The sequence below is a fragment of the Nycticebus coucang genome, chromosome 5 (genome assembly GCF_027406575.1).
Source record: "Nycticebus coucang isolate mNycCou1 chromosome 5, mNycCou1.pri, whole genome shotgun sequence".
Lineage (NCBI taxonomy): Eukaryota > Metazoa > Chordata > Mammalia > Primates > Lorisidae > Nycticebus > Nycticebus coucang.
In genome coordinates, this window is record NC_069784.1 from 57,459,224 (window position 1) to 57,477,242 (window position 18,019).

At 46.2% G+C, this 18,019-nt stretch overlaps 2 protein-coding genes across 2 annotated transcripts; both read left to right on the top strand.

Annotated features, from left to right (window-relative positions):
* Positions 1-1,283: 1,283 nt before the first annotated feature.
* On the top strand, positions 1,284-3,112 carry LOC128586016 (cornifin). The gene is made up of 2 exons (XM_053591517.1): positions 1,284-1,422; positions 2,492-3,112. The coding sequence occupies exon 2, from the start codon at positions 2,510-2,512 to the stop codon at positions 2,801-2,803; it is 294 nt and encodes a 97-aa protein (XP_053447492.1). The 5' UTR covers positions 1,284-1,422; positions 2,492-2,509; the 3' UTR covers positions 2,804-3,112.
* Positions 3,113-15,617: 12,505 nt separating this feature from the next.
* LOC128586767 (cornifin-B-like) lies at positions 15,618-16,288 on the top strand. Its single transcript, XM_053592863.1, has one exon. It carries the CDS (start codon positions 15,675-15,677, stop codon positions 15,966-15,968), a length of 294 nt encoding a protein of 97 aa, XP_053448838.1. The 5' UTR covers positions 15,618-15,674; the 3' UTR covers positions 15,969-16,288.
* Positions 16,289-18,019: the final 1,731 nt, after the last annotated feature.

Sequence of the window (18,019 nt, forward strand, 5' to 3'; positions counted from 1 at the left end):
GCTCAGACTGGGCCTCCCCAGAGCACGAGTGGGCCCAGCGTAGCCAGGAAGGCTTCCCCAGAGCACAAGTGGGCCCAGTGTGGCCTGGAAGGCTGTGCTCCCTTCTCTGCCACCCACTATCTTTCTGCCTGGGCTTAACTTCCTCCAAGTACATTAGAGCAAAACAAAGGAGAACATGGGATTTTTGTGTGGAATTATTTTTCCCCAGGGGTTGACTGACCTTGGGTGTGTTATTTCAGATTTCAAATCATCCTTGGAGGAACGTGGACTAAAGCCTGCCCAAGATCCTCAGTGGCTCTGAGCTGGGGGTAATTCTTGGTCTGTCAGGACAGTGGGCTTCCTCCTCACAGAGCTGCTTAGATGCCCCCATCTACTTATTCAGGAGATTAACATTACAGCAGGAACACTGTTGGTTTGAGCAAGCATAGCTCTGACCCTCAGAATGCTCCCAAGAGACCCAGAGCCACACAGAGGAGCAAAACCTTGCAGATGCAGAATCCGCAGGTGTCAGGGGAAGATCCCAGGGACCGGCAAGCTGAAGGGCTAGTTAGATAAGGCTTCCAGTTTTCATAGCATTTTTAGGGGGGAGGGCAATTAACCCTATTAAATAGGAGGACAGGAACACAGCTAGATGGCTGGGTGGAGTGGATGGAAAAGGTTATCCCAGGAAAGGATTAGTCTGTAAAAGCCCCTGAAATGGGTGTGGTTGGTGAAGGAAAGCAGGATTTTCCAGATTAGCAGCCAGTCATGGAGGGGTGGGACAGAGGGGGTGTAAGTGCAGTAAATTATTCTGAACATGTGCAGTTCAATGGAGATGGGAGAAACATGGGGGGATGAGTGGGAGGTTCTTGGACCCCCAGACAAAGAGTCTGGGCTCAGCCAATTCTGTTATCTACAGCTTCCACCTTGGCTAGAGCAGACAGGAAATGTGCAGCTGGGCTTGGCCGCTCCCCTTCTCTTCCCAGCTGTTCGTGTGCCAGAGCATTCTGTTCCACAGAACGGGGACAGCCACCTCAGTGTCAAAGACAGAAGGTGACAAGGCCTCAAAGGACACTGATGGCTCCAGGGCCAACTCACTAACCCTCCGGGAAACCTGCCGGGAAGCCTGACCATCACCCTGCCCAATGCAAGCCCTGCACCTGGGTCTGAGCAGGAAGCTGGCAGTGAAGATTAGGCCCAGGTGACATCATTGTCAGCCAGTGAGTGCCAAAAAACATCAGGTGGGTGGTTTTCATCACAAAAGCTGAGCCAATGGGCAATGGGCGGTGGGGTGTGACTCAGGGGTGACAGGTGAGGAATGAAAACAGAGTGCCTGGGCGATGCCATTTCCTTGAGGCAGGGCCCATTCTCTTATAAAAGCCAGCTGGCCACTGCCTTCACACCAGACCCAAGCAACCAGACAACCCATCCTCTGTGTGCCAGGTGAGTCCTCATTGCAACCAGTTTGAGATTCTAATTTATTTTCTCTTTATTGGAAACATGTATAAAATGGTTGTGCAGGGTATCAATTAGAGTCAGATGCAGTGGGAGGTCTTTAGGGAAAAGCACAGTTTGGGTTTGAAGGAACCTTGGAGACGGGTCCATCCCCTCAGTGGACAGCCACTGGACTAGAGCTGGGCAGGGGCAGGAGACATGCAGGGGTCCACAGGAAGCTCAAAGCAGGGCAGGCCCAGGCCCACAGCACCCTCAGCAACACCATCAGATCCTCTGATGTGACACAGAAATTTCTGTTCTTTAGACAGAACTCTTACCCAGTACTTCTCACACTTAAGGAAGCGGGCTAGGCACCTTGGGAAGCCAGACCAACAGGAAAGCTACTCAGCAACGTTGCAACCTGGCAGGGAAGGTGACAGATGAACCTGAAGCAGATAGTGATTGGCAGGGGAGCGAGGGCTACGGGAGGGAGGAACAGCAAAGAGCTGGGCAGTTTGGGGAAACACTGCTCAAGAAGAGTCTCTTAGTGGGGGCAGGGGACGTGAGCTATGATAAAGGAGGGTTTAGACAGCAGAGATGGGGGAGACAGCATTCAGAGGGCATTGTGTGATCAAAGACCGAAGCAGAATCACAGGGGCTTAGGGCAACGTAGAGCCATCCTGCAGGTCACCAGGCGTCCTGAGAGGTCTTTGGAGTGAGTAGACTGGAAAAGGCCTAACACGTGGGCCTCACGTCCCTCCCAGAAGCTAGCTATCCTGGGGCACTTTCTAATGAGGGATATAAGATGTCTGGGGGCAAAAGGGAGCCAAGGAAAGAGCCCCACTGGAATGAAGGAAAACAAGCTACCTTTAAGTTTCTCCTCTTAATTTCTGGGTAAGGACCCTCCTCACCCAGAGAGGGTAGAAATTATCAATAAATATTCTACTTTCAAATGTAGCAGGGCAGAGAAAAGAAAAATATTCTCTTTTAAGAAGGGCCAGACATTAAATCTATTTGGCATTAAACTTGGCTTCTTCTCTGTTTAACTGAATCACTGTGTCAGCTTTTTTGTCTCTAGACCCAGCCACGTTGAAGCATGAGTTCTCAACAGCAGAAGCAGCCCTGCACCCCACCCCCTCAGCTTCACCAGCAGCAGGTGAAACAGCCTTGCAAACCTCCACCCCAGGAACCCTGCCACCCCAAGGTGCCTGAGCCCTGCCACCCCAAGGTGCCAGAACCCTGCCACCCCAAGGTGCCTGAGCCCTGCCAACCCAAGGTGCCTGAGCCCTGCCACCCCAAGGTGCCTGAGCCCTGCCACCCCAAGGTGCCAGAACCCTGCCCCACAAAGGTCACTCCAGCACCGGCCCAGCAGAAGACCAAGCAGAAGTAAGGTGGTCCACAGCCCAGCCCTGGAGGAGCCGAGCACCAGATGCTGAGCCCCCATCCTGCTCTGTTTATGAGTCCCATTTGCCCATACACCTTGCAATTAGCATGCTGTCATCCTGAGTCATGATGCCTTCCTGTTTGCACTTGTAAAATTATATCTCTGGAGAGCTTCTGAGCCTGTGAATAAGGCAGAAATTCTGACTGGGGGAGCTGGTCTTCCTTTCAGTTGCTCAGGGTTCATCTGAAGAGAGGTTTGGGGAGGGATCAAGTAATATTCCATGCTCTTTCTCCAATAAATAACATTTTAACTACATGCCTGTTTGTATGTGTCACTGGCTCAAAAGTTCAGCACTGTCCCAGCGTGAAGTAGGGCACTCAGTGAGGGCTGCTGTTAAGTCTGCAGTCTGACAGTGGCACTGGGTCCTGGCCCTGAGAACGTGTGTGCATGGCTGTTGTGCATGCAGAACTCTCCTGGGAGGGCTGTGGGCCTGGAGTCTGTCACTCTGGGAAGCCGCGGCTGAGTCACACCTGAGTTCAGATGGCGACTCCTTCAAGTCATCGCTGACTCGGAATCCCTGCCCTCAAATCACCTTTATTTTGCCTGGTTGATTTCTTTCTGCAAAATTATTTCACAGAAATTGTGCCTGTAGGAATCGTAACCTGATTCTTTGTTCTTTGCTCATCCTCCCTTTCTGAAACCGCCAACACATGGAGCCAGACACTCTGACACACCCAGAAGGCGAGACTCCTGGGCAGGGACATAGGTGCGCACACTGACGCTCATCCCACACGTGTGCGCACACAGTTGCTGGTGCCACACACGTGCGCTTGTCATACTCTCGAGCACACGCAGATGCTCATCTCAATCACCACATAGTCGCTGGTCCCGCACACGTGCGCACACAGACACTGACCTGGCACGCGTGCGCACAGATGCTGACCCCACACGCGTGCGCACACAGACACCCATCACTCTCGCTTTCACACGTACTCTCGTTCCGAACGCATGCGCACACAGACGCTCCTCCCGCTTATGTGCACACACTGATTTGATTGCCTCAGCCAGTCTTTTTCTTTCACTGAGTGCCCACCGTGAAATCACCGGCTGCTGTATTGGGAAGAGAGAGGGGGATCCACAGTGCCTGCCCAGAAGAGCTCCGAGAGCGATGGCTTCGATCCTCCCACACAAACTCACTCCCACAAAGGCGCACGTGCTCCCCTTCCCAAGCATTCACATGGTACTTCTCTAAGTAAAACATAAAAGCAAATGCATCAAATGAAAAAGGGCAGAAAAGTTGAAGCAGGTTTCAGAAGGGGATTAATACAGATAAGACAACAATCAGCAGAAAATTGAGGAAGCGCAGATCATCAGATACAAAACATGGGGGTGAACCAAGACGCCAGAGGCATCCTCAACAGCTCATTCATTTTCCACATTCACAAACTGATACTCAGAAAGGGGAAATTAATTAATTGAAATCACCTAGAAATCATGTTTCTGGATTGCACCCAGAGCCCAGCCTCTGGCTTTTTCTTCTGAAGGCCTGTCTTTATGATTTCAACAGTGACCAACACATTTGCAAGTCTTTATTATATACACCTGGGATGTTAGGGAACAGTCTCCAGAGGATGAGAGGCCACCAGATGTTTTCAGAGGAATCTGAGGTGGTCAGTGGGGAGTGAACCCCATTTTTTGACAAGATGGATGGTCTTCACGTGTTGAGGCAGTGTGAGGGGGGAGACAGAGGCACCTGGAAAGTGATGTGCAGTTCAGGGATATTTGGGAAAAATCCAAAGACAAAAATGGTGCAACAAAATTTTGCAACTTGATGAGTAGTTGTCAGACTGGCTGGAGAGTTGACGTCACCTGGGTGTGTAAGGGGTGCACTGTTGAGGCGAGTTCAAATTGCTGCTCCTAGGAATGGTAGAAAGTATCTGACACCTCCAGGAGGCAGCCACACATGGAAGCTCTGGCTGGTGGCCCAGCAGTTCGAGATAAAAGTTAAGGGACCATCTTGGAATGTTGTTGACTGAATTGAATCAAAATCTTTAAATATCTGCATGTCCCCAGTTCCACTGGGAAACAGTCGTCCATGTACACAAGCATTTATTTATTAGGCTAATCATTTCGATTTATATATAATGTGAAAAGGCTGGGAATAAGTTATGTGCATCTAAGTGTTGGAACATACTGTGATCATAATATTATTGTATTTAGTCACGCAGAAAAATGGTCAGACAGTATCAAGATCACCTCAAGTGTCATGATGACACCAGAATTTCAGGTTTTTGGTCTCCACGATAGGAAGAATGAATTGACGGACCACAGGATGATCAGTGTTAAGTCAGGATTTATTTAAAGAAACAAAACTTACAACAACTACAAAAACCAAACCTCCTGGCAGAGAGAACCCAGGAGGGGAACAAGCTCTCCTGTTCCCTCTTCGAGGTCTGTCTTTGGGCTCTCTCCTCAGGGGTTTATATAGTGGCAGGAGGGTTGTTCTTCTAGGGTGTGAGTCCTGTCAGTTACAGCCAGCTGTCCAATGAACTCTCAGGCCTTGGAAACTGACCAGGCAGAAGTTGCACTGGAGGACACAGCACTGCGCTAGCATCTCCCCCACAGGTGTCTGGCCCTTGTAGCAAGCTGGTTCCTGTTCCTCTGTCCCCAGGTGCATCATCACCTCCAGGGCTAAGGCGGCAGGTCATGGTGCTGCCTTGTCCTGCATCAATGACAGGTAAGACATAAGCACATCTTTGCACATACAAATATTGGCAGTAAATACAGCAGAACATAAACAGTGGCTGTTTGGTGAGTAAAAAGCATTGTTTATTCATTGAATATTCCCATATTCTAAATATTTTCTACATTATGAATTGAAATACCATTTATTTATCACACTTCTTTATGAATTTTAAAAATTAAAACAGGCTGAGATGTTGAGGAGCTGGAGGAAACGTGTCTGCAGAGCTTCCTACAGACCTGCAGTGTGTCCAGGCTGGCAGCCCAGAGGGGACAGTGCAGAGTGGCCATCTGCGCAGTTCCCCACATAAACTCTGATATAGCTCCATGTGTTTCTGTGGGACACCAGAAACATTACTCCCTCCCACTCACTCCCAAAGACTCCTGTGCTGCCCACTGACTGAGACACTTAGGATTCTCCCTGTCTGAGCAGCTTATTTTCTCTAGGACCCTTCCTCCTAGACGGTAGAGCCCCATTCTCTCAGCCAGCAGCCCTAGGAGGAATCAGAGGCACAAGCAGTCAAAGGCTGGTCCACTGTAGGCTCACCACGGGGTTGCCAATCTCATCTTGTGCAGACAAAGAAAAGCACATTTGGCTCCTCTCCATGAATACATTTTGGTTTCCTCAGCCTCACATTCTGCTGTCCCAGTGAAATCATGAGTCCCCATGTATGCTAATGAAATAGGGAGATAGCACCTGGTGGATGTAGGAGTTGTTCAGTAAGGAGTTTCCACGGCTGCTTCCTCTCTGTTGCTGCCTGGGAGAGTCTCTTTCCTAGACACCTGGGCAGCTACTTCCCTACTTCCCCGCTTCCTCCTCCCTACTTAATTTGTTGACTCTGCATCACATTTTTCTTCCTGATGTCCCCTTGTCCTCTCTCTTTTCTGCTTTACTCTCAGCACTCTCCACCCCATCTACCTCATGCCTAGCACAGAACCAAGTAGCCTTTGGGTTCAAACGAGGTCCTCTCTGGCCTTTGCTGCCAGATGTGCCACAGCCTATGCCACACCGCCCTGTGTGTCCCATGCCATACGGCCTCCACCATAATTACTACATGGATGTCTAACATCTCCAACTGTGAGCGCTTCAAGGTCAGAAACTTTTCACCTTGCTAAGGGCTACAGACTCAGGGCCCAGCCCACTATCTGCCAAATGCAAAAGTCACCCAATGCCTGCTGCGAGGTTTATACCTTCACCAGGTAACACAGTGGGTTTGAGAAGAACATCTACATTCCACTCTCTGAATTATTGTCTTCTCAGAGTGCCTTGAGCCTATTCTTTAACCAACCTTGTTCTCTCTACACAGCTAAAGTGCCAGTGTACACAGCTGCAAACCAATTGCCCTTTCCTGGCTCTGCCTGCACCCCTCCTTAAAAGGAAGCATCCTACACCTCATAGAAGACTGGGCACCTGAGCACAGAGCTATGTCTCCAATCCAAGTGAGAGGCTCCCAGTTGAGAGAGGTGGTGATCATGGGAGCAGGAGGTGAGACAGCATAATCCCTTTCACCTTCCTCAACACCATGTATAATAGAATTGTGTAGATTAATCAAATAGATAATATTACTAATATTATAGGTATTCTGGTATGCAAATTACCAAATGTTTCTATTTTATATGCTGTTTACTAGTATAAAATTTTATTTGACTGTGAGTAATATTATTTTTAAAATGGAAAACCCCTCAAAATGTTAATCCTTGCTTTTTCACAATCCTTCTGGGTTTATTTATTTAAACACATTTATCAATTTTACAAGTAATCATCACCACTAGCAAATAGGTAAAATTTAAAAGTACTTATGCTTTGGAATTAGTTATATTAAGGTAAATGATTCATTTAAAAGTCCATGATTATAGTAACTTAATGGGAAAAGAAAAAAACTTTCTTTTGGACACATATAGCTACATTAATCAAGGTGACACAGTGCTGGTGGAAGTATGGACCACCAATCAAAGGAAAAGAGTGTAAACCTGAAATCCACAAACACTATTTAAATTAACTGTAATAAAAGGACAGAAGCAATACAGTGAAAGGGCGAGCACTTTTTTAAAAAATAAAGGCTGTTAGAGCAGTTGGACAGTCATAAGCAGAAGAATTGACTTCAACTTCAATGTCACAATTTATATAAAAGTTACTCAAAGTAGATTTTGAACTTAAATGAAAAACATTAAGACTATGTTATCCTAAAACATGAAAAAAACTTTGGGACCTACAATTAGGCAAAGATTTCTTAGACTTAAACCAAAAAGCACCATCCAAAAGCTTTTTAAATTGATACATTAGGCCCTACCAAAATTAAAAACGTTTTCATTGTAAAAGATCCAGTTAAGAGGACAAAAAGACAATTATAAACTGGGATAAATGTTCCCAATATTTGGAATAGGTATCCAACAAAGAACTCGTACCTAGAATGAATAAGGTTCACACCTTTAATCCTAGCACTCTGGGAAGCAGGAGGATCACTTGAGATCAGGAGTTCAAGACCAAACTAAGCAAGAGTGAGACTCTGTCTCTACTAAAAAATAGAAAAATTAACCAGGCATGGTGGTAGCACCTGGTTCCCAGCAACTCAGGTGGCTGAGGCAGAAGGATCACTTGAGCCGGGAGTTTGAGGTTGCTGTGAGGTACTATGATACTGCTACATTCTACCCCAGACCTAGCAAAAAAAAGAAAGAAAAGAAAACCTCTCAAAACTGGACAATAAAAACATACAATCCTTTAGGACAGTGGTTCTCAACCTGTGGGTCACGACCCACAGGAACTGTATTAAAGGACCCCGGCATTAGGAAGGTTGAGAACCACTGCTTTAGGAAATATGCAAATGACACCAGCAGAGATTTCCCGGAGGAAGACATACAGATGGCAAGTAAAGGAAGGGACATTAGACACCATCAGCAATCGAAAGTCATACATTAAAACCACATGATATTTTAATGGTAAATCGTTAATTGCTAAAAGAAAAAGGTACTGATAGCAACAAGTACTAGCAAGAAAGTGAAAAACTGGATCTTTCATCCATTGCTTGGATGTAAAATGGTACAACCACTCTGGAAAATAGTTTTGTAGTTTTTTTTTTTTTTCAATTAAAATGCCCTTTCCATATGACCTGATGATGATCATGCTCTTGAACACATATTCCAAAGAAATGAAAACTGATTTTTGCATAGGATAGTGCACATGAATGTTTATAGCGGCTTTATTAGAAGTAGCCCCAAACTGGAACCTAACAATCTTCTTCAAAGGAGAAATGATTAAACTGTGATATATCCATACCACGGAATACTATTTAACAATAACAAAGGAACAAACGGTTGGCACACCTGATAGTTTGGATAAATCTCAAAGAAATTATCCTGAGTGGATAAAAAAGCCAATTGCACAAGGATACAAACCGAAAGATTCTGTTTATATAACATTTATAAAAGTAATTACAGAGATGGCAAATACATTAGTACTTAGGGATAATGGGGGAGAAGGAGGCAGTGTGGGCCCATGAGGTTATGATAAAGTCAGGTATCCTGATGATGGTGGTTGCACAAAGCTACATATGTGAAAAAAATTTCAGAAACTGATACAGAAATCTAGCAAGACTTCAACAAGAGCTTCAAAATTGGAAAAAAATAAATATATCCCAAAGTATTAGAGGAGGTATTACATGTAGAAATGATACAAAACTTCAAAACAGAGTCTTTACAAATTTATTTTAAAAATTCACTGATCTATCTTGCACTTTCACCTATCATCTATATATATATAAAATTTTGTAGCATCAAAAATTGTTAATTTTAAAAATATTGGCTAAGTTATACAGCTCTTACAAATGCTGACACATTATACAATAGAAAATAAATTGCATTCATTAACACCACCAGCAGTCTCTTCAGAAAATTAATTCACTACTGGGCGCTTATACTATAATCAAGTAATTGAGACAGGGCATCTTTCAAAACTAAAGTTTGTGCTTAAAAGTTCACATTTTCTCTCTGCGTCCTCTAGTATCTTTTGTAGCAACCTGGATGGAACCAGAGACCATTCTTCTGCATGAAGTTTTGCAAGAAAGGACGAATACAACATGTCCTCAATGCTAAACTGGAGCTAGTCAGTCAACACTTACTTTCAAGTATGGATTCCTCATGGGGGGAGGAATCCAGCACACACTTTCTGAGTGAAAGGGCGCACTTATAACTGTGACTTAAAATGTGCAAAGCAAATTATGTAACCTGGTAAGTCAAAGTCAACTAAATAACATAATCATAGACAGATATCCCATTGCTTTGTTCCAGTCTACTGGCTAGAAGCAGGCCATGGTTTCCACCCACACTCAAGGAGGGAAGGATTACATAAAGGAACAGATGCCAAGGAGATCGTCAGGGTCCCCATAGGGCCTGACTACACAACTGCTGTCAGCTGCTTTCTTTGAAGTCACAGTCTCACTTAGTTCATTTTCCAAACATCTGCCAAATGCCAAGTCTGAGTGACCGAATTCATGTTTTGTAAAAAACAGCTTACTTCAGATCAAAATTCATTTACACAAAATTTTTTTTTCTGGAGACAACACAATACTTCAAAATGTAGCAGAAGTATTTTATATGTATTTCCTATGTTGTGACTTAGAATTTCAAAAAAAGATGAAGATATTTTTTAAATAACTGTTGCTCTGTCATCAAGGACTTTTTTTGTTTGTTTGTTTTTGTTTTTTGAGGCTGAGTCTCACTCTGTTGTCCTGGGTACAGTTCTGTGGCCCATCATAGTTCACAGCAACCTCAAACTTCTGGGCTCAACCAATCCTCTTGCCTCAGGCTCCTGAATACCTGGGAGTTTAGCCCCACCCCGCCCCGACCATGCCCAGCTAATTTTTCTATTTTTAATAGAGAGGGAATCTTGCTCTTGCTCAGGCTGGTTTTGAACTCCTGAGTTCAAGCCATCCACCCACCTCGGCCTCACAGACTACTAGGATTACAGGCGTGAGCCACCAAGCCTGGCCCATTAAGGACTTTCTTAACTAGAACTAGCATTATTTTAACTGCAAGTGGGTGATAGTTAATAACACAATAATCATCCCCTTTCCGGAAAACTCAAGCAAGAAGATAGGACAAGGGCAAGTGATCTGCACAAAATAAGGGGATGTCTCTCACCTCTGGTGCTCTGTGGCTCTGAGAGTCAACACTTTTCTAAGGTTCTGAGAGTCAACACTTTTTGCCCATTTAAAAATATGAGACTCTCTGGAAATATGAGATTGCTGCAAAGAAATGGCAAACAAATAACCAGTAGTTCATATCTATGAGGATAGGGCATGCATGCAAATGGATAATAAGTTCGGTTTTTCTTTCTTTTGTAATTTGATCTTATTTTCCAAATCCTTGGTAGCCATCTTGGTCCTCCTTCCACCTAACCCTTCTCCAGAATATGACAGCCCTGGCAGGATATTTTTACTGAGATAGTAATTTATGAGGTTTTGTGTCTTCCCCATCTCAAGGCTTTGTAAGTTACCTTGCCTCAAGGGCCAATGTGCTGGGCCCAAAACAGGAATTGCCTTAGTTGTGCAAATCTGAGCACACTGAGGTGTTTCTTGAAGCATGGTGTGCAGGTTTGCAGGGGTCCCTGGGATCCTATCAGGGAGTCTGTAATATCAAGACCAATGACAAAATAAGAGAGCATTTTATCTTTTTACTTTGCTAACTTGTACAGAAGGCTCATATAAACTGGCAGAGAGGAATCAAATCCCTGGCACTTTAGCAAGAACCGTGGCAGTGGCAGCAAACAGAACAGTAAACAATGCAGGCAGGCATTGTGTCAATTCTGCCTGATGCACAATCCCACAGAGCCAGAACTGTGAAAAGTGTTGGAGTCACAAGCTGCTCAATTCCCACCACCTTCCAGAGCAAGGAATTCTGGCAAATTCTTCCCCTTGTGATGTGCTTTCAGGGCTGGAGAGAGCAGCTTGCAGGTGAGCAGGACCCTGTGGGTGGAGGTGGGTGTGCTAGCTGGGAACAGTGGCAAGATGCTGATGGTGACTGACCCCAGAGAACACTTCTGCAGTCATGGATGGAGGCCTAGCTCACTGAGACGCCTCACACCTGGGGTGTCCCCTGCACAATCCAGATCCCGAGGCTGCCTGTGTCATGGTACTAAGTGCACTACTTTTATCAGGCCAACTCCAGGGTTTAAAACCCTGCAAAACAAGTCAGGAGCAGAATGGTGTGGAGGAGAGCACATAAATACCCACCCATAGAGTCAATATCAGAATGCTGGCTGCTCAGCTATGGGCAAGATTCTATGTCGCCATGCTGTTCTTCCATAATCCAGATCCCAAATATCTATGCCTACATTTAAATAGCCCCGTACACCCAGAGGCCACTCCACTGGGATGGTCCAGTTTGCATCTCCCAAAGCAGTCCTTATAGTAATTCCTGGTTTCTCCTCTGATCCACCAGATGACCCCTCTGACTTCCACCGCGAGACAGTGGTGCTTCCCTACTGCATCTCCAATGAAGCACATGTGTTCATAACATGCCTAAGCCCAGTCAGCCCCACAGAAAAGACCTGTGCACCCTTGGCAATGGTATCAGAGGAGGGAAGATCATGAAATAAAGGGGGATGGGGCGGTAAAACTGAGGCAAAAGGAAAAATCAACACATAACAAAGAATGTGTTACTAAGTAGGAAACCACCACAGGCACCTGGAACTTGATCCCCAAAACCCTCTGAGAGGATGGAGAAAGTGTGTCACAGAAGGCTTTCCCCTGCGAATGAAGCAGGGAAGCGTTACGCATCTGCTTGTGCCCTCCATGGGTGAAGCCAGGCGGCTGGGCATCACCGTGCTGACTGCCAGGCTTGAACATCCACAGCTGTGTCAGCTCCTCACAGAGACCTCGAGCCAAGGCTTCAGAGACCCTCAGGTCAGGAGGTGAAGAGTCCTAGGCTGCATGCAGGGGTGGTCAACATAGGCATGACACTCAGAAGAGCAAGACGCAATTTGCAGAGTGCCTGAGGGTCACCCGGTGCTGCCCACAAACAGGTCCCAGAAAGGTCCCAAGACAACAAGATTGGAAGAGCAGCAGCCTGCAGCCACCATGGAAGGAAATCAGAGGGAAAAATAGGTAGCAAGGGAGCTGGGCCACTTCCAGAGCCCACTCAGTGAGCCCCTAGAATGCCGAGGCGACGTTAGTCAGTTCACCCACACTGCTGACTAAGAAACAGAGCTTCTCTGATGGGCATGGAGAGTCAGAGCCTGTGACCAAACCAGCAGGAATAACAGGGCTGGGGTGGGATGAGAAGTTCAGGAAGCTGGTGTTAGAGAGGCTTTTCTTGGGGTGAACGAGGCACCAGGTAGGAAGGGCAGGAGAGAGCCCACCCAGAGAAGGGACATGGGAAATGAGAAAGGCATTTCCTCGAGAACCCAAGTGCAGAATTGAAGGAGAACATGAGAGACACCCAGTTTCACCCAGAGGCACAGGAAGTGGGCTTCTCTGAGATAAGAATCCCGGGCACAGCGGTGTCTGGCCAGACGTCCCTGTCGGGGGGCACTTGGACCCAGCCCTAAAGGACAGATGATGTGATACCTAGAACTTGGGTGTGTTAGAGATCTTGGCACCACCCAGAGGGAGGAGGCTGGTCAAATGCTGGCAGAGAGGGAAGGAGAGGGGTTGGGAAGGGTGTAGAAGCTTCCACTTCTTAGTGAACCCTAACACTCCTCTCAGGTCACCTCGCGAGGCCTTCACAAGACAGTGAATCATTTTCCAGAAGCAGCCCTGTGGTTTCCTCTTTCTTTCCTCCCCCCTTCCCTTTCTTCCCTCCACCTTTCCTTCTCTCTCTCGCTCAATCTTCTGCCATTCTTCCCTCCCATGAACATGCAGATCTATTCAGGAAATCATGACTGCGCACCGACTGAGCCCCCACACACCAGGTGCTATGTGAGGGTGAAGCACCACTGGCTTTGGCAAACTGGTAAGGGAGCTGATGGTGGTGTTCGCACCCAAGGGGCCAGGAACGTGGACATCATGCTGCAGTGAGGCAGTAGCAGGGAGAGCTGCCCACACAGATCAGTTTTAAAGATGTCTGGATCTCCTGGGGGAGATCCAGGAAGTCATTGTGTATGGAGGGCCAACTGGGTTAGTGACATCTGGTCCATCTGACCGTGATCAGAGGAAATGGCTGGTGCATAAACGCAGGGAGTTGGAGCTCTCTTGTCTCCCACAGAGAGGCAGGGTCTTGAGGGCTATGCCGCATGTCAGACAGTCCCGTCAGTCCTAAGTGTCCATCCACTGTGTCTGGTCAACACAGCATGTTAAAGTTCTCTCCAAAGTGAAGACACCTCATCTCCACAGCAGGCACTTTGCCTTTCATGTCCCCTCCCGAGACTGCGTCCACTGCCAAACAGGTGATCTATTGACTCAATATTGCCACCTTCACTATGGCCTAGCAAAAAAACAGAAGTGCCCTTTGTTTACCGCCACATCCCATTTGGATGGTAAAATGCTGAATAGGATTAATTTGAGCTAGATATTAGATATTAGGGTTTTAACCAAGAGGCATGGCTGTTTCTGGTCCCAGCAGTGCATACTTCCTTCTGATTTAAGCCATTACCATTCTCAAAGCCTCTGCCCACAGCAACCACACCAGAGAGGGTGAGCAGCAGGGACAGGACCAGGTGATAGCAGCAGGGACAGGCCCAGGTGATAGCATTGTCTCTGAGACAATATGGATCAAAAAACGTTAAGCCTGAGATTTTCATTACAAAGGCTGGAATGAAGGTAGGGCAGCCCTCCCAAAATCCATTTCCTTATGACAGGACTCATTTTCTTATAAAAGTCCAGCTGGCCTCAGACTCTACATCAGACAAGAGAGGCCAGACCACTCAATCTTCTGAGGTGAGACTCCCCCATTCCTAATGTCCACTCAGTGGCATTTCATTTTAATTGGGATCTCTTTGCCACGCTAAGAATATATTTATTTTAAATGCAATTGCACTTTGGACTTACGGGTCCTAGAGTTGATCGTTTTGACTTCCCATTCAGATTACAGCTTTGGGATTGATGACCAGAAAGGAAGTTATTTCTTCATAGGATGCCATTCAGCTAACAGGAAGCATGCCCTGGACTTCATGTCTGTAGCACCTTTAGAGATATTTTAATGATTTCCATAATTTTATTAAGAATTTTCAGTATCGGGAGGCGCCTGTGGCTCAAGGAGTAGGGCGCTGGTCCCATATGCCGGAGGTGGCGGGTTCAAACCCAGCCCCGGCCAAAAACCACAAAAAAAAAAAAAAAAGAATTTTCAGTATCTAGCTGGGCGTTGTGGTGCACGCCTGTAGTCTCAGCTGCTCGGGAGGCTGAGGCAAGAGAATCGCGTAAGCCCAAGAGTTAGAGGTTGCTGTGAGCTGTGTGACGCCACGGCACTCTACCCTGAGGGCGGTACAGTGAGACTCTGTCTCTACAAAAAAAAAAAAAAAAGAATTTTCAGTATCAAAGGCAATTTGGGTGTCAAAGGTTAAATTTTTCTTTGCTGCATAAGCGTACAATTAATCAGAGAACATGATACATGCTCAAAATCTGCAAGCGTCCCCTCCGGAGAGTGATCAGTAAGGAGGGCAAAGCAAGTTCTGTGCCGAGGCAAATGAGGAAGATGACTTGGAATCTGGCAGAAAGCTTCAGGGAGGACGGGACATGGTTGAGTGTGCATGGGCAACAGCGATTGTTTTATTTGGAGAGCCTTCCAGAAAGCCTGTGCTAAGGGGACAGTGTGAACAAAGGCTCACAGGGGCATGGTGTGGCCTCAAGGGCAGGTTTAGATAGAATCTCCCTTTGGATAACACGGCGCTTCCATGAGGTGGATGTGAGAGAGCAGACTCATCTTTCCATAAAGGGCAGTCTGGGGTTCCCCAGCCTTGCTGGGAGGCTGCATGGGAGCTGTTGCTAGAGAGGCTTTTATACATGCACCAGGAGACGGGGCACAGAGACAGGCGCCAGTCCCATGGAACAGAACAAGTCAGCTTTAAATTTCTCAGGAAGCAGAAAGGACAAGAAGAGTGACTCTCACGTCTCAGAGAACATGTAATAAGACAGATTTGGCTTCCTTCCTATTTAATCAAACCACTGAATGAGCTTCTCTGTCTAGGTCCAGCATCCTTTGAAGCATGAGTTCCTACCAGCAGAAGCAGACCTCTACTCCACCCCCTCAACTTCAGCAGCAGAAGGTGAAACAACCCTGCCAGCCTCCACCTCAAGAACCATTTGTCCCCATAACCAAGAAGCCCTGCCACCCAAATGTTCCACAACCTAGAAAAACCAAGGTTCCAGAGCCAGGCTACCCCAAGGTCCCTGACCCAGGATGCACCCCGCTGCCTGAGCCTGGCGACACCAAGAACCCTGAGCCACACCCGGCAATTGTCACTCCAGGCCCAGCTCAGCAGAAGACCAAGCAGAAGTAATGTGGTCCACAGCCATGCCCTGGGTGACCACCAGATGCTGAATATCCTCTTCCCATCCACTTCTGCATCCTGTCTGTGGATCTTATGATCAGTATGTTGCTATCCTGCATCATAGTCTCATCCTTATTTGTATCCTAAAATATGTGCTATGAAGCTTCTCCTGACACACACTCTGAAGAGTCCTCTGAGCCTCTGAGTTCAGCAGAAGACCTTCATGGCTTGTTGGTCTTCAGCTGCTCAAGGGTCATCTGAAAAGGAATTCTTGATGGGAAGAAATGCATGTTTCCTGCTGTGCATTCATTAAATCACTTGTAGCTCCACTCTTGGCTATGTGTGTCATGGCTAAATCTTCCCTCTTCTTTGTTCTCTCATTGTGAGTTAGGACCAGCAGACAAGAGTTGGCACAGAGTCGTGTGTCTAATCCTAGCACTATGTACTTCTATGAGGTCGTAGAGGTACACTTAGGGGGCATTCCTAGAATGGCAGTGGACCTTGTATAAATGTACCCAGAGCCTGTCATTTTGAGCCAAACACCTAGACCAAGGACCTCCTCTTACTGGGAACTGAGTTATACCTAAGTTCCACGGTGCCTGCTCCAAGCCACCTCTGATCTTCAGTATCCTGCCCACAAGGATACTTCAAGAAAGCTTTTCTCCAACATACTCGAATGTCTCCATTCATTTTTCTTTAAATTATCCCCAACACATACAGATCCACATATGTCCACAGAGGCATACTCTCTAGGAGTTATGACATCCACGTGCTTCTTATGCAATCACTTAGACACCATACAATATCTCTCTGTCCACCCCTCATCCCTATCTCTCTCTTGCCCTGAGTAACCCACAGAAACAGTTTTATCTGGTGGTTTCAAAAAGGAGGTGAGTTTTAAGCAGGTATTGATCTTATCCAGGTAAGGTGGATAATCAGCCACAAAGGTAGAAAAGAGCAGGACACCAAGCTAACTTCAGAAGCAAGAGGAGTCTTCAAGAGCACCTAGGAAAGCCCTTATATTTTTCAAATAAAGAAACTTATGCCTCTGAAGTGAGTGTATGATGCCCCATAATCATATCATTGTATACAGTTATGATTTAATAAAAAAATTAAAAAAAAAAAATAGAAAAAAAAAAAAAAAAGAAACTTATGCCTCAATGTTAATTAAGGTAACCCAGAAATTATGTTTCTGTTTGACACTGGAGCCTAGCCCCCTCACTCGCCCCTGTAGCCTGGTCTTCCTGACTTCAACGGTGACCAGCAAATGGCAGTTCTGTGTTCAGTGGCTCTGGGGTATTGCAGAACTGTCTCCAGCATCAGAGAAAAGGACATCAATTTCAAAAGGGCTGCAGTCACTGAGTAACAAACTCCATTTCTTTTTTTTTCTTTTTTTTTTCAGGTCAATATAAGGGTACAAATGTTTAGGTAATATTGTTTTCACTTCTAAGGTAAAGTTCAAGTTGTAGCTGAGCCCTTCATCAGGGGGTGTGCTGTGTACACTCACATTGTGCACTTGAGATGAGATCTGGCCAATCACCCTAACTCCTTTTCCCTTCCCTCTCCTTCCTCTCCCCTCCCCCTTGCTAGACTATACTTGTGAGTTTTCTTTCCTGTGGGCATGTAGCTGTTTATATACTGGTTTCATATTAGTGTTGAGTATATTAGATACTTTTTTTTAAAAACTCCACATCTTGATAGCTTGCATGGTCTGTGATATGAAAGGGGTATGAGGCAGGCAACAGGCAGCACCAACATGAGGCTTCAAATAGGTTTGACCAGAGCCCAGGGACATTTGGAAACTATTAGACATAAACTTTCCAAAGCATCATTACAGGTGATGAGTAGTAGTCAAACGGGCAGGAGAAGATGAAGTCACTTGGGCAGATAGGAATGTGGAGGTGGCTTCACATTACTGCTGATTTCAATGATAGAAGAGTCTAGAAATGACTCCAGGACAAATCACAATTAAACAGGATGATTCTCAGTGGGAAAATGGGCAGTGGAACACACAGAAATAATGAATGCAAAGTAAATGTACTGGCGCTGTTCCCATGGTT

What these genes read in the sequence shown, in the direction of transcription:
- LOC128586016 (XM_053591517.1), top strand. Translation starts at nt 2,510, where the DNA reads ATGAGTTCTCAACAGCAGAAGCAGCCCTGCACCCCACCCCCTCAGCTT.
- LOC128586767 (XM_053592863.1), top strand. Translation starts at nt 15,675, where the DNA reads ATGAGTTCCTACCAGCAGAAGCAGACCTCTACTCCACCCCCTCAACTT.